At 36.8% G+C, this 18,318-nt stretch overlaps 1 protein-coding gene across 1 annotated transcript in view; it reads left to right on the forward strand.

The window, feature by feature from the left end:
- The window catches only part of LOC306868759 (corticotropin-releasing factor receptor 1-like), a gene marked incomplete at both ends in the record, with an annotated part of 130,125 nt that overhangs the window by 70,168 nt on the left and 41,639 nt on the right, over window positions 1-18,318 (forward strand). Inside the window, one exon of the mRNA XM_079415095.1 lies at window positions 1,191-1,297. Within this exon, the coding sequence (XP_079271221.1) occupies window positions 1,191-1,297 (107 nt within the window). The remainder of the gene's footprint in view (window positions 1-1,190; window positions 1,298-18,318) is intronic.

An 18,318-nucleotide genomic window follows, 5' to 3' on the forward strand; every position in this document is an offset into this window, starting at 1 on the left:
CAGCGACAGATTTTTGCACCAGGAGGACGCAGTGAGGGGCTAGAGAAAGGAAAGGTGCCGGGCCGGTGATGAAAGAGCACATGATGCCTATATGCTCACACACACTAACCTGGGTGTTACGTGATCAACATATGCTTCATGGAATCATTTGGCCAGGCTATTCATTTTTAGTTTTTGTTTTTTTCCACATACATGACATGTTAGCTCAAACATGGGCATAAACTTCATCTTTATGTGAGTTGTTGTGCTATAAGCAAGCAACCGTTTGACTGAGCCAAAGCTAATCGCTTAATATAACGAATTATGTCAGGTTGGCAATCATCATGATAGTGGAGACCAACAACATTTGCCTCTCTCATCACAGAGCGAAATATTCATATCAGTCGGAAACAGTTGCTGGTTGGATGAGACTTTTTGTTTTTAGTATGTGATTCGGTTAAGGGTCAGTCCGTATGTTGGCTGCTGTGTGATGTTATTTATTTAATGCTTATTGTACTAATAATCTCTACTGCGGCACTCAAATCTAATCTGGCAGCACCAGATAAGTGTAATAATCTAAAAAATTGAAAGATTAAAAGATGTTAAAGGTGTCCAATCCTATCAGTAGTATGATGAGGGACTGCAGTTTCTTAATATAACAAATTAAATGCAATGTAAATAGTATAAAGAAGAAAATATTTTTTTTCTCTGAAAGTGTCAGTCATTTTTATTTTCCATATTATGCAACTATGCGGTTAACTTAAACACGAGTAGATCATTCAGTTAACACAATTCAAGATTCTGCACATACTTGTGTGTGTGTGTGTGTGTGTGTGTGTATTTTTTTTATTTTAATTGAATGAATAAATGTTTTAATTTTATTATTTACTTTATTTTCTTATTATTATTTACATTTTTATTGTATTATTTACTTTTATAGCAAATTATATACAATTATCACATTAAACTGACAGGATAATTAACAGGTAGCAAAATATCATATGCAGTTTTAGAGTCAGAGTTATTTTTGTTTCTTTTAGAGCTCCTAAGAGTCTTCAGTATTTTTTTTTTTTTTATTTGCTTTTCCTGTCCCTGTAATGCCCCCAAAAGCTTTTAGGAATTATTCCATGTTGGGATTTAGATGTCAGATATCTGCAGGACATCAGCCTCTCATCTTCCTAATGTGTGTCTGTCCCTTTGTGATCTTTCAGAAGAAGAGCAAGCTGCATTACCACATTGCAGTCATCATAAACTACCTGGGACACTGTATCTCTCTGGGAGCCCTGCTGGTCGCCTTCATCCTATTCATGAGACTCAGGTGGGTGAGTGCCTCTGCTGTGAGGGCTTTTCTACAGAATTGAACATCTGCATTAGTCACACAGGTGGACTCGCATGAGAGAGATTCATGTATGAACCGCTGCTACTGCCTTGTGAAGTGTGTGGATGAATAAGTAACTAAGGATTCTCAGGACTGTAAAAGATTTAGGGGGAGATTTATTGCACAGAGATGGCTCCTTTATTGCTCAGAAGACCTAATGGAGAAAAGTGTCATTTTTGTGCCACCAACTAAATGGAATTTCAAAAATACTGACTTGATGTTTCAAATTGACTTTCCAAATACTCCTCTTTCTGCGATTGGTTGGATAATCATATGCAATAGTCCTGCTCCAAACGCACACATTGGCTCACAAATGAAGCAATGTTTTGATAGCTCACAATTTTTTGATTTTAACATGGTTGCAGAGTTTTCTCCTTATTCATTAAGGGAACTAGTAGAAGATGGGAAAAATAGAAATATATAATGGTTGCTCATATATATATATATATATATATATATAATGGAAGCTAAGATCATTTGAAATTTGACTTTTGAGTGTGAGAATTATACATTTATATAAAAATATATCAATATATATCAATATCTTTGATATATTATTTTATATTAAAAACTAATATGTGTGTGTGTGTGGCATGTGTGCGTGGCACTCACAACTGCTGCTTTTTTTCATGACAAGAATTGTGTTTATTTAAAAGCAGAAAGACATTTACGACCACATTAAACAGGAGACTTTTCAGACGCGCACTCCACTGCATCTCACTGCCTGGTGCTAGTAAAACAAGTGCAGAAAATGGTACAGGTTATGAAAGCGCTTCAGTAGAACATCAGTGAACTGCAGTCAGATGAGATGTTGTCAAGTCGTATGTCAGTCAAATTCATTTTTCTGCCCTGTCAACTGTTATACAGTACTGTGCTCATAGCACTTGTGCTTCAATTGCATGCACAAATACGGTGACATGCTGTGGCCTGTATCAGTTCATATTTATGCGTGAATGAAACTATGAGCATGCATGTCAGATCCGCGCCACATTCAGCAGTGAATGAATGAATGAATGATGCATTTATATAGTGCTTTAATTTGTATGCATTATATGCATTTATATAGTGCTTCAGTGGCAGCTCTTAAAGTAATAGCACCCAAATAAGCTAATAACCCAGCTGCTGTGATATCTGTTAATCAAAGAACAAAAGAAAAAAGAGGAAATCAATAACTTTTGTAGCTTTAAGGATTCATCTATATTTAATATAGTATATGCAAATTAATTATCTGCCAGCAAGAGGCGCTGTTGTAACGGGAGAGAGCTGGAGGTTTCCCCAGTAACGCTGTACACAAAACAGAGCTCTGCTCACAAATCCTGCTTTATCAGACATTATATACAAGATGAAATGAAAATGACATCCAACATTTTCTGTATCATTTTATTGTATCAGAAATACAATAATATAAAAACACCCGCACTGGGTTTCGATTTTGAAACGTGCAGAGCTCAACCAAGCGTTCCCCCCCCCCCCCCCCCAAACAATTCAAATTTCCGTAGGCGGGATTTACCATTTGTGATGTCATAAATACAGGAAAACAACTTTGTAGTCCAAACGAGCCGTTCGTTGTAGTTCTTGAAAAGGGATTTTTTTTTAACTAAATATCTCCCTTTGGAGTGGACTTTGAGATTTGTAACTTTGTAGATCGTTTTATGCCCAAACATACACACTACACACTGACTAAAATTCAAAAAGTGAAAAAGCATAATAGGACCCCTTTAGTATTAGTAGTTGTTATTTTTTTTAAGTATAATAGATGTTAGAAATTGATAGCTTTCAATTATACTGTAATGTTGAATGGCTATAGTCAATGGTTAAATATTAGGAAAGAAAGAACAATTTCCTACAGACATCAGTAGTGTTGGTCTCAGTGATACTTGCCTTCAGGCATAAAAATGATGCCAAACTAAACAAATACTAAAAATATACTCTCTTTATGTTGTTTTTACATCAATGTGAAGATTAATGTGAAATTATGGCAAAAGTGTATATAAAAACCTTGATGTTAGGTGTGATAAATCTTAATTAATCGTGATTAATCATGATTTTTGTTTTACAAATCTTTAGGGTTTGCCCAAACTTTATTTAGTTTCATTCTGAGACTCGCCAGTACTGCCATGCAAGCGCGAGGTCTTGCTTTCCCAGCGCGCACCCACCCCTTTCTTTCTCTCTCTGTGCGTCTGCTCTGTTCAGCGAGCGGTGGAGAGGAGCAGCGCTTTCAGTTAAACACAAATATTATGTTGCTTCTCTAATTTTACATGCAAGTATAGCCGAAATCACAGCCCAGCTATTGTCGTAATCTTAGGTGTATTTGATTTTATCAGACGATGGCTCGATTATCAGGATTTTTGTGCAGATTAACATCTTGGAAAGGAGAGCTGGTTATGTAGCCTAGTCTTAATGGGTCGCGTTTCAGTCACTATTTCATATTCATCCCGTTGTCTGACAACAGAAACAGTCAAATATACCAATGAAAACAGTTTTATTGAGAATTTAGCTGCATCAATTTAGTTTGCCTTTCTGGCACAGAGAGGCAAACAAATCTAAGAATAAATTATAAATGTACATTTTGCATGTTCAGAAGAATTTAGCTGCCCTGTTGTGCAAAAATGTAAACAGGTTTGTGTAAGTAAATTGCTCAGTGCAAAGAAAGAGAAGTAATGGAAACCTGGTATTTATTTTTTCATGTGTCTAATAGACATGAACAAGTTCTTTGAAAAACATCTATGACCTTTGAAACATATCTAGTGTTCATGCTCCATGTTGACTATTGACATACATTTGCATAAAGCATCCATATTTGTCCATGCCCATGGTGATTAGAGTATTAAAAACTTGAAAAGTATTAATTTAAGGTACATTTAGAACAAATAAAAATGTGCAATTAAATTGCGATTAATCGCGCGTTAACTCATGACAATAATGTGATTAATCGCAATTAACTATTTTCATTGATTAACAGCACTAGTATATATATATATATATATATATATATATATATATATTATCTGTTCTAAATGTATAGGACCTTATATATATCCAGACACACATCAATGGGAGCTTCTGTAGATCGCTTTTGCGTGTGCAAAAAATAATCCCAAATATCCAGATATCCCTACAAATGATCCCTTTGCTGGACAGCTTTCCTAACATGTCCAGTGTCCTTTGCTTGGATCAGCTTTAAATCAGTTTAACTGAGAGGGACACAGGCTCAGCCCCCAACACAAATATAGGCTGTTCTTGTCACATCCCATCAGTACATCAATTGATTTTCTAGCTGCTGACAGGAACTATACATTGATTGGCCAGCTGAATGGCAGAAAACGGAGAATAGTACATGCTCGCTGATCACAGGTGACAAGCCCTTCGACGAGGCTTCTGAGGTCCAAGGACAACCTGTCCAGGTTATCTCTCTCTCTTGTCAGGGCACCTGACAAATCGATACGTCATGGGTCAGCAGAGTGCTCCCAGCAATGCGATTTTAGACTGATGGTGTAGAAATGAAGACATTTTAGCAGCACATCAAGGGCACGCACACTCCTCTTCATGATTATTCCAGTCCATAAGTGCCATGGTTTAGGGATGAGAACTGAAGGTCTTCAGTGAGCTGGCGCTCATTATATTACGCTCAATCAAACTGAGAGACTTGTTTCTATGGGATCATGTCCAAGCCTTTATTAGCCTGGATCAATGTGTCAAACTGGATGTGAGGAAGAGAATAGTTACGTATTTCAGCATTCCCACACACTCTTTGGTGTTATGGCCACAGATTGAGGCGAGGGAGCAGATGAAATATCCATGGTGTTTAGGATTATTTAGACTAGATTATCCCCGATTTAATCTGCCATGATTAATCCAGGGAAGATAGTCTGGCATCTTTCCCTGGATTTCCAATCAAAATCATGCTAGGAGTCAGCTGACAGATTTATTGGATGCTGATTTTCACAACAATGTGCCCTGCTGATAACCCTCTGTCGGTCTAGCTAATGTTCTGAAGTCAGTGCGCCATGGATATATTGAGGCTGGGTGCGAGGACAGAGGTTAGAAAGTTGTAGCTGGGAAAAGGTGTAATGAAATACACGGTGAACAGATGTTCAGGGGTAAACACAGAGTGTTCTTGCACTCAGACCATCCAGCCATTTTGTGTCTGCCCAAAAGGACAGGAGTATTAAATTGGCTTATAAATGTTTCAGCAGACTGCATTTGCACAGCAAGGTATGCAGGATTTGGAAGTGTTTCTGAGACACCATGAATATACATATACATGCATACACGTAGAATATTATATTTAATAGATAGAGAGAGAGATAGAAAGATAGATTCTTAGACAAGAAAGATAGACATTATAAATAATAAGAAATTAAATAATAATAAAGAATAAAAATTGCAGAAAACACAAATTTATAAATGATTTTAACAATATTTTGAAAACACTTTACAATAAGGTTTCATAAAGTTAACATTATTTAACTGCTTTATTTAACATGAACTAAGAATGAACAATACTTCTACAGTATTTATTAATCTTAGTTAGATGCTATTTAGGCTAAGTGAAACAGCAGTATGTTCTTAGCGATATGCTATTTACACAACCCAGACTCATTCGAAATACGTGCCTCTAAATACATTTCTGCAACACCATTATTACATACCTTACTGTACGTTTCACGGCAGTTTCAAAGTGAAACATCCAGTGAGTGGTGCTAAAATTCTGGTTCAATAAATGCAAAAGTGATATAAAAATGCATTTGTTGATGCAGCCGTGCTGTTTTAAGTTCCTTATGCAGATCTGAGCTGTTTTATTGAACTGTAATTTCACTGGCTTTGTACCCAAACTCTTCATCACTGAAGTGCAACGCCCTATTGTGTGAGCTACCAAGCAAATCTACTGAGTTAGAAAACTCATGCATATGAAGCTGGATATGTAACGCTAACCTTCAAATGCATCAGTTTTCAAATCTCACAGCATGTTAAAATTTTGAATTCATAACAAAATATCCCTCAAGTAATTATGCGAAAATTAGGTTTTATTAATTGAAACTGTGGACCTGAAAATCATACTTTGTGTGAAAATAATAAATGTTGTAGGACTTTTACTGCTTCTAATGTTTATTAAAAACTGGAAACTGCAGTGATTCATTTGTTTTTTGAGTTTTGCAGAACTGTAGGTAGAGGCACATATTTCCAATGAGCCTGTTGTATATGCCGGATTCAAACTCAGGCCGATCGCATCAAAAATGACTTAGGCATTTACGCATTAACATTTACGCCACTGGACCTGTTAATAAACTATCATCTTCTGTAGTAATCACACGTTGCTGGGTGGAGTTAGTGTAAATAGCCTCTGCCAAAAAGGCGGGCTATTTGCACTTGTAGTGTAAATAGACACTCCATTTTTTATTTGTGAACTGATGTTCAGCTGTTCTTTTTAATAGTCAACTTATTTTCGGGTCATTGTCATAAAGGCACGGAGATTCATATTTAATTTCATCAAGCTAAATGCTCACTAAAAACTGACACAGTTATCATGTTTTCTGGCCATTTCAAGTTTTATTTTGACGTGACTCCAAGCAATGATAGGCTGTCTAAGTGGTTGAGTTGTTTACTTACTTTATAATTAGTCAATAATGCCATAATTTTCTTCAAATTCATTCAGGCCAAGAGCAAGCACAAAAACAAGAGGTGGGATTTATCACACGAACCAATCACATCCAATTATAACCGATCATATCCAATTTGCCTCCTCTCACGTGATTTTCCCCCATTCATTCTCAATTACCCCCCATTAAACCCACAGGAACACTATGGGGTCTCTGTTGGAAGTCTATGGACTGAAGGGAGGCAAGCCTCTGCTGTAACTTTACCTGCGGGTGTCGTTGTCTGACAGAGTTACTTTTATAAAAGCGAGTGACTTTTATGCTTTTAATGTCCTATTTAGTAATATTTGCGTTGTTAATATTGCCTCCCTATTATATTGTTAATACTGCCTCCTCGAAGGAAACGCCCCATATATAAATATATATGTATATATGTACAGACACACACACACACACATCGATATCCAAATAGCAGTAGCAATTAGATATGTTAAATGTTAATAATATTGTGATTGCAATATTTGCCAAATAATCAAAATATTTTACTAACCAAATCATAGTGTTTATACAAGATCCAGTCCAGCAATCAAAATGATAAACTCACTGTATCTTATCCCATTGAATTTAGTAAATCCAGTTATGATGTTTGGTATCTTGCTGCATTGTTTAAGAGCAGAAAATAAGACCAGCGAGCTGGATATTAGATACAATCATCCTATACAAATGCTAATAGGCCAATACCTACAGTAGCAAGAGTGAATGACTATACTGCCAATAAGATTACAGAACACTGTAACCTCACGTAATTTCAGGAATGGCCTTGTATTCCATATCAGTGCTCACCTGTCAGCCGAGTTTAACTCGGCTCCTCCGTCATTCATAGAATGAACGGTTCTAGGAAAAATGCAGGAGGCTTCAACATAAGAAAGGAGAGCTGCTGTGGGTGGCACCATTGAAGGGCTCAGCCACAACAGCTCAGGTCAACATAACAGTGACAAGCCGCTGTTGGCAGCTAGCTTTTTTTCATCCTGTTTTTTTACAAAAGGCTAGACTAGGAGAACCTTCCTCTCCCGTGTGACACAAAAACCTTCTTACATGTGCCCTCAGGGCAGAGACAGGAGGGAATACAGAGAAACAGAATGACAGTATTTCTCTGCATATATAATGCCTTGAAATAAACCATAACAAATGCAAGTTGAAATCAAGGCCCTTTATACCAGAAGGAAAGAGTTTCTATCTATAAAAAGTACTTTTCTTGGGAAAGCAGTGTGTGTATTTATCTTAGAAGACTCCATAGTGGTTTTTCATTATGTGTGTGTATCTAAATTGAATAATGCTTCATTATTTCAAACAATCAGAGCTTTTACTTAAAATACAAATAAACAAATCCATGAAAGCAGCAATTGTGCTTTTTGCATGACTCTAACTAGAATAGCATGTGTCCTACTAAATTTTGCTAAACTATTGTCCATTAGATATCCTTTGGCAAAAACAAATGTATTAATAAAAATCACAAACAGCGCTTTGTTAAAACGGCCACATTAGTGGTATACGTTTTTAACAGTTTTCTGCTGTTGATGTTTATGTAGATGAAGCGTTTTTGGACAGATCTGGTTTTCCCTGAGGAGGTCATGTAACTTTGTGTTTCACTGATGTGTTTGGTGATTTTAATCCTGTCAGAATCGAACGAGATGGTGTTTTTAAATCACGGAGCAATTATGGTCGTCTGAGAGCAGTAATCCTGTCTGGAATGACAGCAATTGTGGTTTATTATTGTTATACAAAGCTTCTTCTCATTTGTTTTGACCTTTGTCAAATACTGTGAGCAAAATGTGTTGATTTTTTGCTCAGTGCGCCTTCTTTATGGACTGTTTGGACAACTGTTTGGAGTAAAATACCAGTTGGGTATAACTTCCCATCTGAACACTGTTAACAAAATATAAAAAAGCATGGTGGATATTTAGGCCAAAGTGGGTGAAGATAAAATCGTTGTCATTATTTCATCTTTGTTATTAAAAAATTAGAGCAAGGATACACATTACAAATACACACATTATACAAATAAAATAAACCGTGTTGTATTTTCAGGTACTCTACAATAGGTGTATTTAGCAGGAGCATTCAAGAAACTGTAATAATATAATATAAAAATAAAACACTATATAGATTGATTCCTATTAAAGCAACTGTATTAAAGTTTTTCAGTCAAGAGTAGTGAGTGTTTTTTCTCTTTTTGTTTGGTGTTTTATTAACATTACAGGAATAATTCACGTTTTATTTTTATACCTTCATTTACTCACTCAAAAGTTGTTTTAAACCTGAATGAGTTTCCTTTTTCTGCTAAACATAAACGCTATTTTGAAGGATGTGGAAAACCAAACAGTTGCTGGTCCACAGTGACTTCCATAGTATTTTTTTTTTCTCCTACTGTTAAAGTCAATGTGGACCAGCAACTGTTTGGCTACCCTGAATCTTCAAAATATCTTCTTTTGGGTTCAGCAGAAGAAAGAAATTAATACAGGTTTGGGAAAACATGTGAGTGAAAAAATAATGACAGAAATTAAATTTCAGGGTGAACAATCCCTTTAATTACAGTCGGCAGCATGTTTAGTGTCCTGTCACTTTAAGACCTGCATGCATCTAATATACAGGCGCGCATCCGTTTCTCTCAGCTGTTTACTTTCAATTTAGACATAACCAACCGAGTCTATACATAAATCTTGTGTGTTTTGATTGTATTAGCACAAAACATATGTCACAATAAGTGTTTAAAGTTGATTCTGCTGGTATAAGGAACTGTTGAAGTAATCGCGCGCACACACACACGCACACAAAAAAAAAAAAAAAAAAAGCACATCCGTTCCAGCATTGCTAACTTTACAGCGCAGTTGGTACTTTATCAAAATAAAATACAGTGAGCCAAACATCAGCACACCCACCTCTGTGTCACCGTTGGAATGCGACTGAAGTACAAAGCCTATAATTTACATAAATAATAGTTTAGCATTCAGATACGTTACATCGCAAATATGGAAATATTATGGAATATTTGTATTTGTGACAAATGAGAGAGGTAGGATACACGAGCACAAAGCTCCATTTCGCAAACAGTTGAGTGCGCAAGACTTTAAAGTATACTCCTTTGTCAGTCTATGTGAGAGACGCGTTTAGAATCAGCACATGGTCATTGTCTAGTGGGCTTCATTTTCAAGCGCGCAACTCATGGTTAAGGCTAGAAGGGATATGTATGGCACTACATGGCATTCGCTGTTCTTCTGCTGGCGGTTATCAAACAGCGTTGCATTACTGCGGGCGCCCCCTTCAGGATTGAGGGTGAATTGCCTGTATTCGTCGTAAGGCCTCATGCACCAAACCGAGATGCCCGTACCGCGACGGTTCGGTACGAATACATGTACCGTGCCACCCCTAATATATATATATTCTTAATTGTATGTATATATATATATATATATATATATATATATATATATATATGTATATGTATATGTGTGTATGTATGTATGTATGTATATATATATATATATATATATATATATATATATATATATATATAATTTCACGTTATTTTGTTTGAAAGTGACAGTTACATTGTTTCACATTGTTATTTTATACTTTCTATTCAAAAAATCTTAAAGAAAAGATGAACAAGTCATCCTCCCAAAACAAATCATTGTTTCCACACAAAATATTAAGCTGCACAACTGTTTTCAACATTGATAATGAGAAATATTTTTTAAGTACCAAATCAGCATTTATTAAGGATCATGTGGCAATGGAGTAATAGCTGCTTGAAAATTTAGGTTTGCCATTAACAACTAAAGAGGCTGTACCTTTTGTTTATTAACTGTACCTTTTATTTATTAACATTTTACCAGTATTACTCTTTTTATTATATTTTTATAATAAATGCAGGAATAAATGCAGTTTTGGTGAGCATGAGACTTCTTTTAATAAAAAAAAAAAATCTGTGTTATTTTAGTATCATTGGTATTTTTTTATTATTATTTTACGTTAAAGTTTTAGTTTTTTTTTTTTCATGTATTAGTTTTTAGTTTTGTTTTTATTTATGTGTCCATATAGTTTTTTTTTGTTTTGATAATCCACTGTAAAAAAAAAATATATATATATATGATCAGTAAGTCATGGCAACTTATATTTTTAACCTCAAAATAGGTTTAGCAATTTCATCGTTTTTCTTTTTAAAGTTCTGTGAGATTCAACTTGATTTTTAAAGTTGGTTTAATGTAATTTATGTTAAACATGATTTGTATAACTGAACTTAAGCTTTTAAGTGAAGTGTTTTTTTTCATGATTTTAGTTTTAGTTAACAGTAGTAACCCTGTTACCGACCCCAAACCTTTGAATGGTAGAGTATGTATATATTTAAAATTACTACATAAAACTACTTCCATCTGAGTAGTGCTTTAGAGATGTGATAACCATCTACTATTAACCTCTGAAATGTGCATTCTCTTTACGTAGTCACTCGCGAAACATTCAGAAGTAAACTTGTTCTTCCTTCAAGCAATACTAGATGAGGAGGACCCCTGCACTTCTATTTCCGTCCATGCTTACGCAATGAGGGTCAGCAGGGTGATAGAGTCAGCAGACCTCGGAGCACATGGCCGCTGTATGAGGCAATGGCACTTCGCCAGCACCCCCACTATACTGTGCGAGTGGACAGACAGGTCGCTCTTACTGGGCCCCAGCACGGGACCTTACCAGTACATCTGCACACCATTTGTGCTCAAGGACGCTCTAGGAGGCTCTTTCCTCTAGTGCCGCAGGCCCTGCGCAAAGCAGCCACGGCTTGTTAGTGCCGACCTCCTGCAGAGAGATCGGCCTGCTTTAGCTCCCTGCAGTTTATGATTTTTGTTACCGTGTTTATGGCCTAAAATTGCATCACTCAGTGCTTTTGCCTGTGACCCCTCTCAACATTAGCTGCATTGGATTGTGATTGTGAGGCCCGACTCTGAGTACGCGATTATTCTTGAAAGGACACATCTTAAGCGGAAAAGGCTTGGTGCAATGGGATGTGAGTGATGAGGGGGAAGACTTGAATAGACAGCTGTGATAACGCACTCCTATTAGCGCAGGCAGTGGGAATGCTAATAGCCAAAACACATGCAGTCATGAACAGGCACCGGAAGACTGCGAGACCCATGCAGAGACTCAGAAGAGACCTGTGAAAGGAAGAGTTGCTTGAAAAGCATACAGATTATGAGTGGAGATTCAAGTATTTCAAGTGTTCACAATTGATTTTTGCACTTGGGCACTCGTTTGAGGAGGAGGAGAATGTAATTTTCAAATTTACAATTAGGGTGGCAATTACTAAAACAACAGAAAGGAGGACACTTTGCAGTACTCAGTGAAGCCAGGATAAAAACTGAAAAATTATGTTAATGTTTTTCCAAATTTATATGAGTTTCTTTCTTCCACAGAGCACAGAAGAAGATATTTTGAAGAATGTGGGTATCCTAACAGTTGCTGGTAGCCATTCACTTCCATAGTATGGAGAAAAATACTATGGAACCAGTGGCTACCAGCAATGGATACCCACCTTTTTCATAATATCTACTTTTGTGTTCAACAGAATAAAGAAATTCAGTAACATTTTATTTTAGGATCTCTTAATTATTTGCTTATTAGCATGCATATTTACTAGAATATTAGCCATTTATTAGTAGTAATTAAGCATATATTAATGCCTTATTCTACATGACCTTATTCTACATCCCTAATACTGCCCAATACCTAAATTAACAACTACCTTCCCAACTATTAATAAGCAGCAAATAAGGAATTTATTGAGGGAAAGGTCGTAGTTAATAGTGAATAAGTGTTCCCTATTCTAAAGTGTTACCAGACATGCTTCTCTTAGAGTGAGTAATGAGTATATTAAAATACTTTATTTATTTATTTTTTTTGGGTGAAATATCCCCTTAAGGGACAATATTTGGCCTTGCGTATGTATGTATATGTATGTATTTATTTATTTATTCAGTGCAACTTTTCCAACCTTGTGTACATGCATACATTTACAATGCAGTTTACAATTGTATAAATTGTTATGAGCTTATTGTATTAAATATAAAATATTATCTATAGAAACATAAAACGTTGGAAAATACATGAAACTTAAAATGCCAGTAGGTGGTGGTAAGTCATTGTCTAAATGAATAAATCATTGATTATTTCAAACAACAGAGTCGTTCAAAACAGCTGAATCATTCAGGAACGAAACACCACTGTGTTGATCAGAGACATAATGATTCTGCCGCCACTGTTTTGAATCATTTCTGTTGGTGGACTAGAAACAAAAACAGTCGATAATAAACAATAAACAATTGAGCTCATGAGCTCACTGCTCAATATTCAGATACCTGGCTTTTGTTTGCTGTAGCAGTTTGCAGCATGCTTCAGAAACCCCCTACCTTCCCCAGCTTCACCTGTATAGATCTGCTACGAGGTTATTCATGTATGCTAGATGGGGGTTACTTCATGAGTATTATATGTGCAGTAGTAGTATTTCTTACATGCTCACAGCAGCATGTTGTGGATGTATTGGCAGTAGCAAGTCCCGGTACTTGATCTGCCTCAGCAGCAGCAGCAGCGTAGCAGATCTATTCTGTCAAGACCAAATACATTAACATTGTCATGTACATTACCATACCAATCCCTCTGAGAGTTGTCATGACAGAAATATATATATATATATATATATAGGACAAATGTGCATCTACTCAAGTATGTGTGCTGGTAGGTGGACATAGTAACCCATACAGCAACATAGTTTTGGCCCAGATCCGGCCCACATCTGGCCCGTGTGAAATCCGTGCGGGTCAGATGTGGGACGGATCTGGGCCAACACTGCTTGCTGTCTGGGAACTGTCCGACCTAAACTGGACAGATGGCCACCCTATTTACAATACTGTAATAAAAATCTTTGGAAGTTTAATTTATTAAAAAAAGACCTTTCATAATGAAGCTCAGTTGTAGTGCATCATTCAGAATTTAATAGAGAACAGAAATTCTTCAATTTGAATTGAGGTAGCAGTCAAGATGCAGAAATTGAAAGAAACTCTGTCATTTGTAACTAGACAAAGCCCTGTCTGAAAATTTTGGAAAATGAAAAGAAAAGCCATAGGCACTCCACTCAACCAGCTTGGGTGGTGTAATGATCAGATCTTCTCCTGCCAACCTGGATCTAGCTGCTGTGAGATCTGAATCACAGGCCGGTCGGCACCGACTCATTCCTGTATGCATCCACACTGCAGCCAGACAGTTTCCATGCTCCCTGGATATCCTGCAAAACTTAATGTTTTCATCCTTTACAGTCTGTTTTTTTAGATAGCAAAACCCATTTTGCGATAGAATGCAGCAAATGATGCTTAAAATTATCTTTTAAATGATAGGGTATATAAAGTATGTTCGCTGGTAGAGATTTTGCTGTACCATTTATACCTTATTATATGACTGCTTTATGTATAAGCAAGAGCTACAGAAAAACATGGAGAAATGTGAAAGTGCAGAACATGAATATGTAGTGCTATAACTGCAAAACAAATGAACAAATGAGGAAGTGTGAATGACAAATAAATGTGTATAGTGCACAAAATAAATAAATTATGTCCTTTATTTACATAGGAATACATACAGTGGTGTGAAAAAGTGTTGGCCCCCTTCCTGAATTTGTATTTTATTGCATGTTTTTCCACACTTTAATGTTTCAGATCATCAAATAAATTTAAATATTAATCAAAGATAACACAAGTAAACACAACATGCAGTTTTTAAATGAAGGGGTTTTTTTATGAAGGGAAAACAAAATCCAAACCCACATGGCCCTGTGTGAAAAAGTGCCCCCCCTCGTTAAAACATAACTGTGGTTTATCACACCTGAGTTGAGTTTCTCTAGCCACACCCAGGCCTGATTACTGCCACACCTGTTCGCAATCAAGAAATCACTTAAATGGGACCTGCCTGACAAAGTGAAGTAGACCAAAAGATTCTCAAAAATTACACATCATGTTGAGATCCAAAGAAATTCAGGAACAAATGATAAAGAAATTAATTGAGATCTATCAGTCTGGAAAAGGTTATAAAGCCGTTTCTAAAGCTTTGGGACTCCAGCGAACCACAGTGAGAGCCATTATGCTCAAATGGCAAAAACATGGAACAGTGGTGAACCTTCCCAGGAGTGGCCGGCCAACCAAAATTACCCCAAGAGTGCAGCGACGACTCATTCAAGAGGTCACAAAAGACCCCACAACAACATCTAAAAAACTGGAACTGCAGGCCTCACTTGCCTCAGTTAAGGTCAGTGTTCATGACTCCACCATAAGAAAGAGACTGGCCAAAAATGGCCTGCGTGGCAGAGTTCCAAGACGAAAACCGCTGCTGAGCAAAAAGAACATAAAGGCTTGTCTCAGTTTTGCCAGAAAACATCTGGCAAAAAACTTTTGGGAAAAATACTCTGTGGACTGACGAGACAAAAGTTGAATTGTTTGGAAGGTGTGTGTCCCATTACATCTGGTGTAAAAGTAGCACAGCATTTCAGAAAAAGAACATCATACCAACAGTAAAATATGGTGGTGGTAGTGTGATGGTCTGGGGCTGTTTTGCTGCTTCAGGACCTGGAAGACTTGCTGTGATAAATGGAACCATGAATTCAGCTGTCTACCAAAAAATCCTGAAGGACAATGTCCGGCCATCTGTTCATGACCTCAAGCTGAAGCGAACTTGGGTTCTGCAGCAGGACAATGATCCAAAACACACCAGAAAATCCACCTCTGAATGACTGAAGAAAAACAAAATGAAGACTTTGGAGTGGCCTAGTCAAAGTCCTGACCTGAATCCTATTGAGATGCTGTGGCATGACCTTAAAAAGGCGGTTCATGCTCGAAAACCCCTCCACAGTGCTGTAACAGACTCATTGCAAGTTAACGCATATGCTTGATTGCAGTTGTTGCTGCTAAGGGTGGCCCAACCAGTTATTAGGTTTAGGGGGCAAGCACTTTTTCACACAGGGCCATGTGGGTTTGGATTTTGTTTTCCCTTCATAATAAAACAACTTCATTCAAAAACTGCATGTTGTGTTTACTTGTGTTATCTTTGATTACATTTGTTTGATGATCTGAAACATTAAAGTGTGACAAACATGAGAAAAGAAAAAAAAATCAGGAAGGGGGCCAACACTTTTTCACACCACTGTACATATATATTATGCCTTAAATGTCCATCTTGTCTAAACTTTGTCAAGAAGCTGTTTATTAAATGTTTTTCTTTGTGGAAGCTTTGCGTTTAATGAATTAATAAAATATTACAGCTCAAATCAATATTTTGTGTCAAAGTTTATTCTGCGATAACAATTTGCTGGATGTACAATATCCCTCACTTGACATTTTATATATAGCTAGCATTATATATAGCTTTAATTTCAAATATATATTTTTATATATCATAACTAGTGCTGTCAAATGATTAATCGGGATTAATCACATCCAAAATAAAATTTGTTTACATAATATATGTGACACGATCCACACAGGGAGAAATGAGGAGATGCAGGAAAATACTGAAACATACACTTAAGACCTGCAGACACTTTAATCAAACAAACAAAGGGACTCGGGTATAACATATAACAGCGGATGTTGAAGACACGGAAACACAGGGCTTAAGAACACTAGGTAAGTAATACACACAGACAGAGACTATAATGAACTAATAATCACACTAAACGAGGACAGGAACAGGAAAACTCAAATATGGACATTTGGACACATACACAATACGCACATATATTATGTAAACAAACACTTTTATTTTGGATGTGATTAATCGAAATTACTCGTTTTACAGCACTAATCAACTTATTGTGATCTGTCAATACTGTGTCTGTTATATAAAAGTATTGAATATTAACATTATTTTTATTAAACTGCTGTATAGATCATATTGCAGCTCATAAAAGCTATTGTAGTAGAGATTTAATTTCAATCATTATTATGCGGCATGAATAGGATTAGTTCTGTATTAATAGTTTGTTTCATGAGTGCTGCAGCAGGCACAATCCCAGGTTTCCACTGGGGAGAACTTATGGCCACTTGTCACCAGCGCTGCCAGCCTGTCAGCACCGAGAGCGCCTCCCTGACCCCCACCCTCAGCTGCCATGGTGATGGTTGGCAACATGAGTACTTGTGCCCTGTGTGCGGATTGAGCAGTTAGAGATTTGCAGACTTCCCGCTTTGAGGTATTATAATGGCCACACTTTTATTCCTTAAGGATCGTTCTGCTTTCAATGAAGCTAATGCTTTATTAATCTAATTATTACATTTTTCCCTTTCAGTTCAAAAAATAGTTTTTTTCTTCTAATAAGTCAAATACCGGCCAATTAAAATGACAATAACTTTTTATTAAAATTTTCAAAGATTTTAAGACATCTTTAGCTGTTTAAATGAATTCTACAGCCTGCCATTCATGTGTCAAATATGAATCAACATCAATTTCCTCATGCTCTTTTGCTCAGTCAGTTAAACTTAACTTTTGACAACCAATAATAGGAATAGTAGCCTACTAACTGTGTGAAGGCATTGACATATGTTAAGGCACAATATGCAAGATTTTTTTATCAAAATATCCAAAAATCACTAGAACAGTGTTATATATTTTGCTGACTTCTGTACTTACATTATCCCAAATGTTTCGAAGAATGTTTAAATTCAGAGAAATAGGCATTTTAAATAGTGGCTCGTGCCTGGTCATTGTGTCGCCTGCCAATGACGTCATTACACCCTCAGTTTCCGGTTTTGTTTTGTAGAAAACATGGAAACACCAAAGACACTTTATTATGATATGCGTTTTATTGTAACGACCGCACAGAGTAGCATTATAACAGAACTTTCAAATGGATCCAGTGTGATAAAACACACTCGACCGGAAGGAGTGGAAGCGGTCGAATGTGGCATAATAACAGCTCCGCTGCTTTCGAGCCGTGTGTCACGCTTGTTCAGCGGCATTGTTTTGCTTCGACGGCTTTCAGCCTCACCCTGCTTCATACTACGACGTTAATAAATCTTTAATACATTAACTCATCCATTAACATGATTTCTGCCCGAGTCCCGTCGGATTGCATCGGCTGTGTGGATGAAGACGACAACTCCCATGATTCCACACTCAGTTACGGCGTCATCGAACAACGTACCAGGTTACGTATGTAACCCAGGTTCCATGAAAGGAACGAGAGCTACGTCCGAAGACGCTATGGGAACGCCATCAGCGTAACCGGCGCTCTGAATATTTTATTCAACAGTCTAATGGATGGGCGAGGCGTCACGGGCG

The sequence above is a fragment of the Barbus barbus genome (assembly GCF_936440315.1).
Source record: "Barbus barbus genome assembly, chromosome: 4".
Lineage (NCBI taxonomy): Eukaryota > Metazoa > Chordata > Actinopteri > Cypriniformes > Cyprinidae > Barbus > Barbus barbus.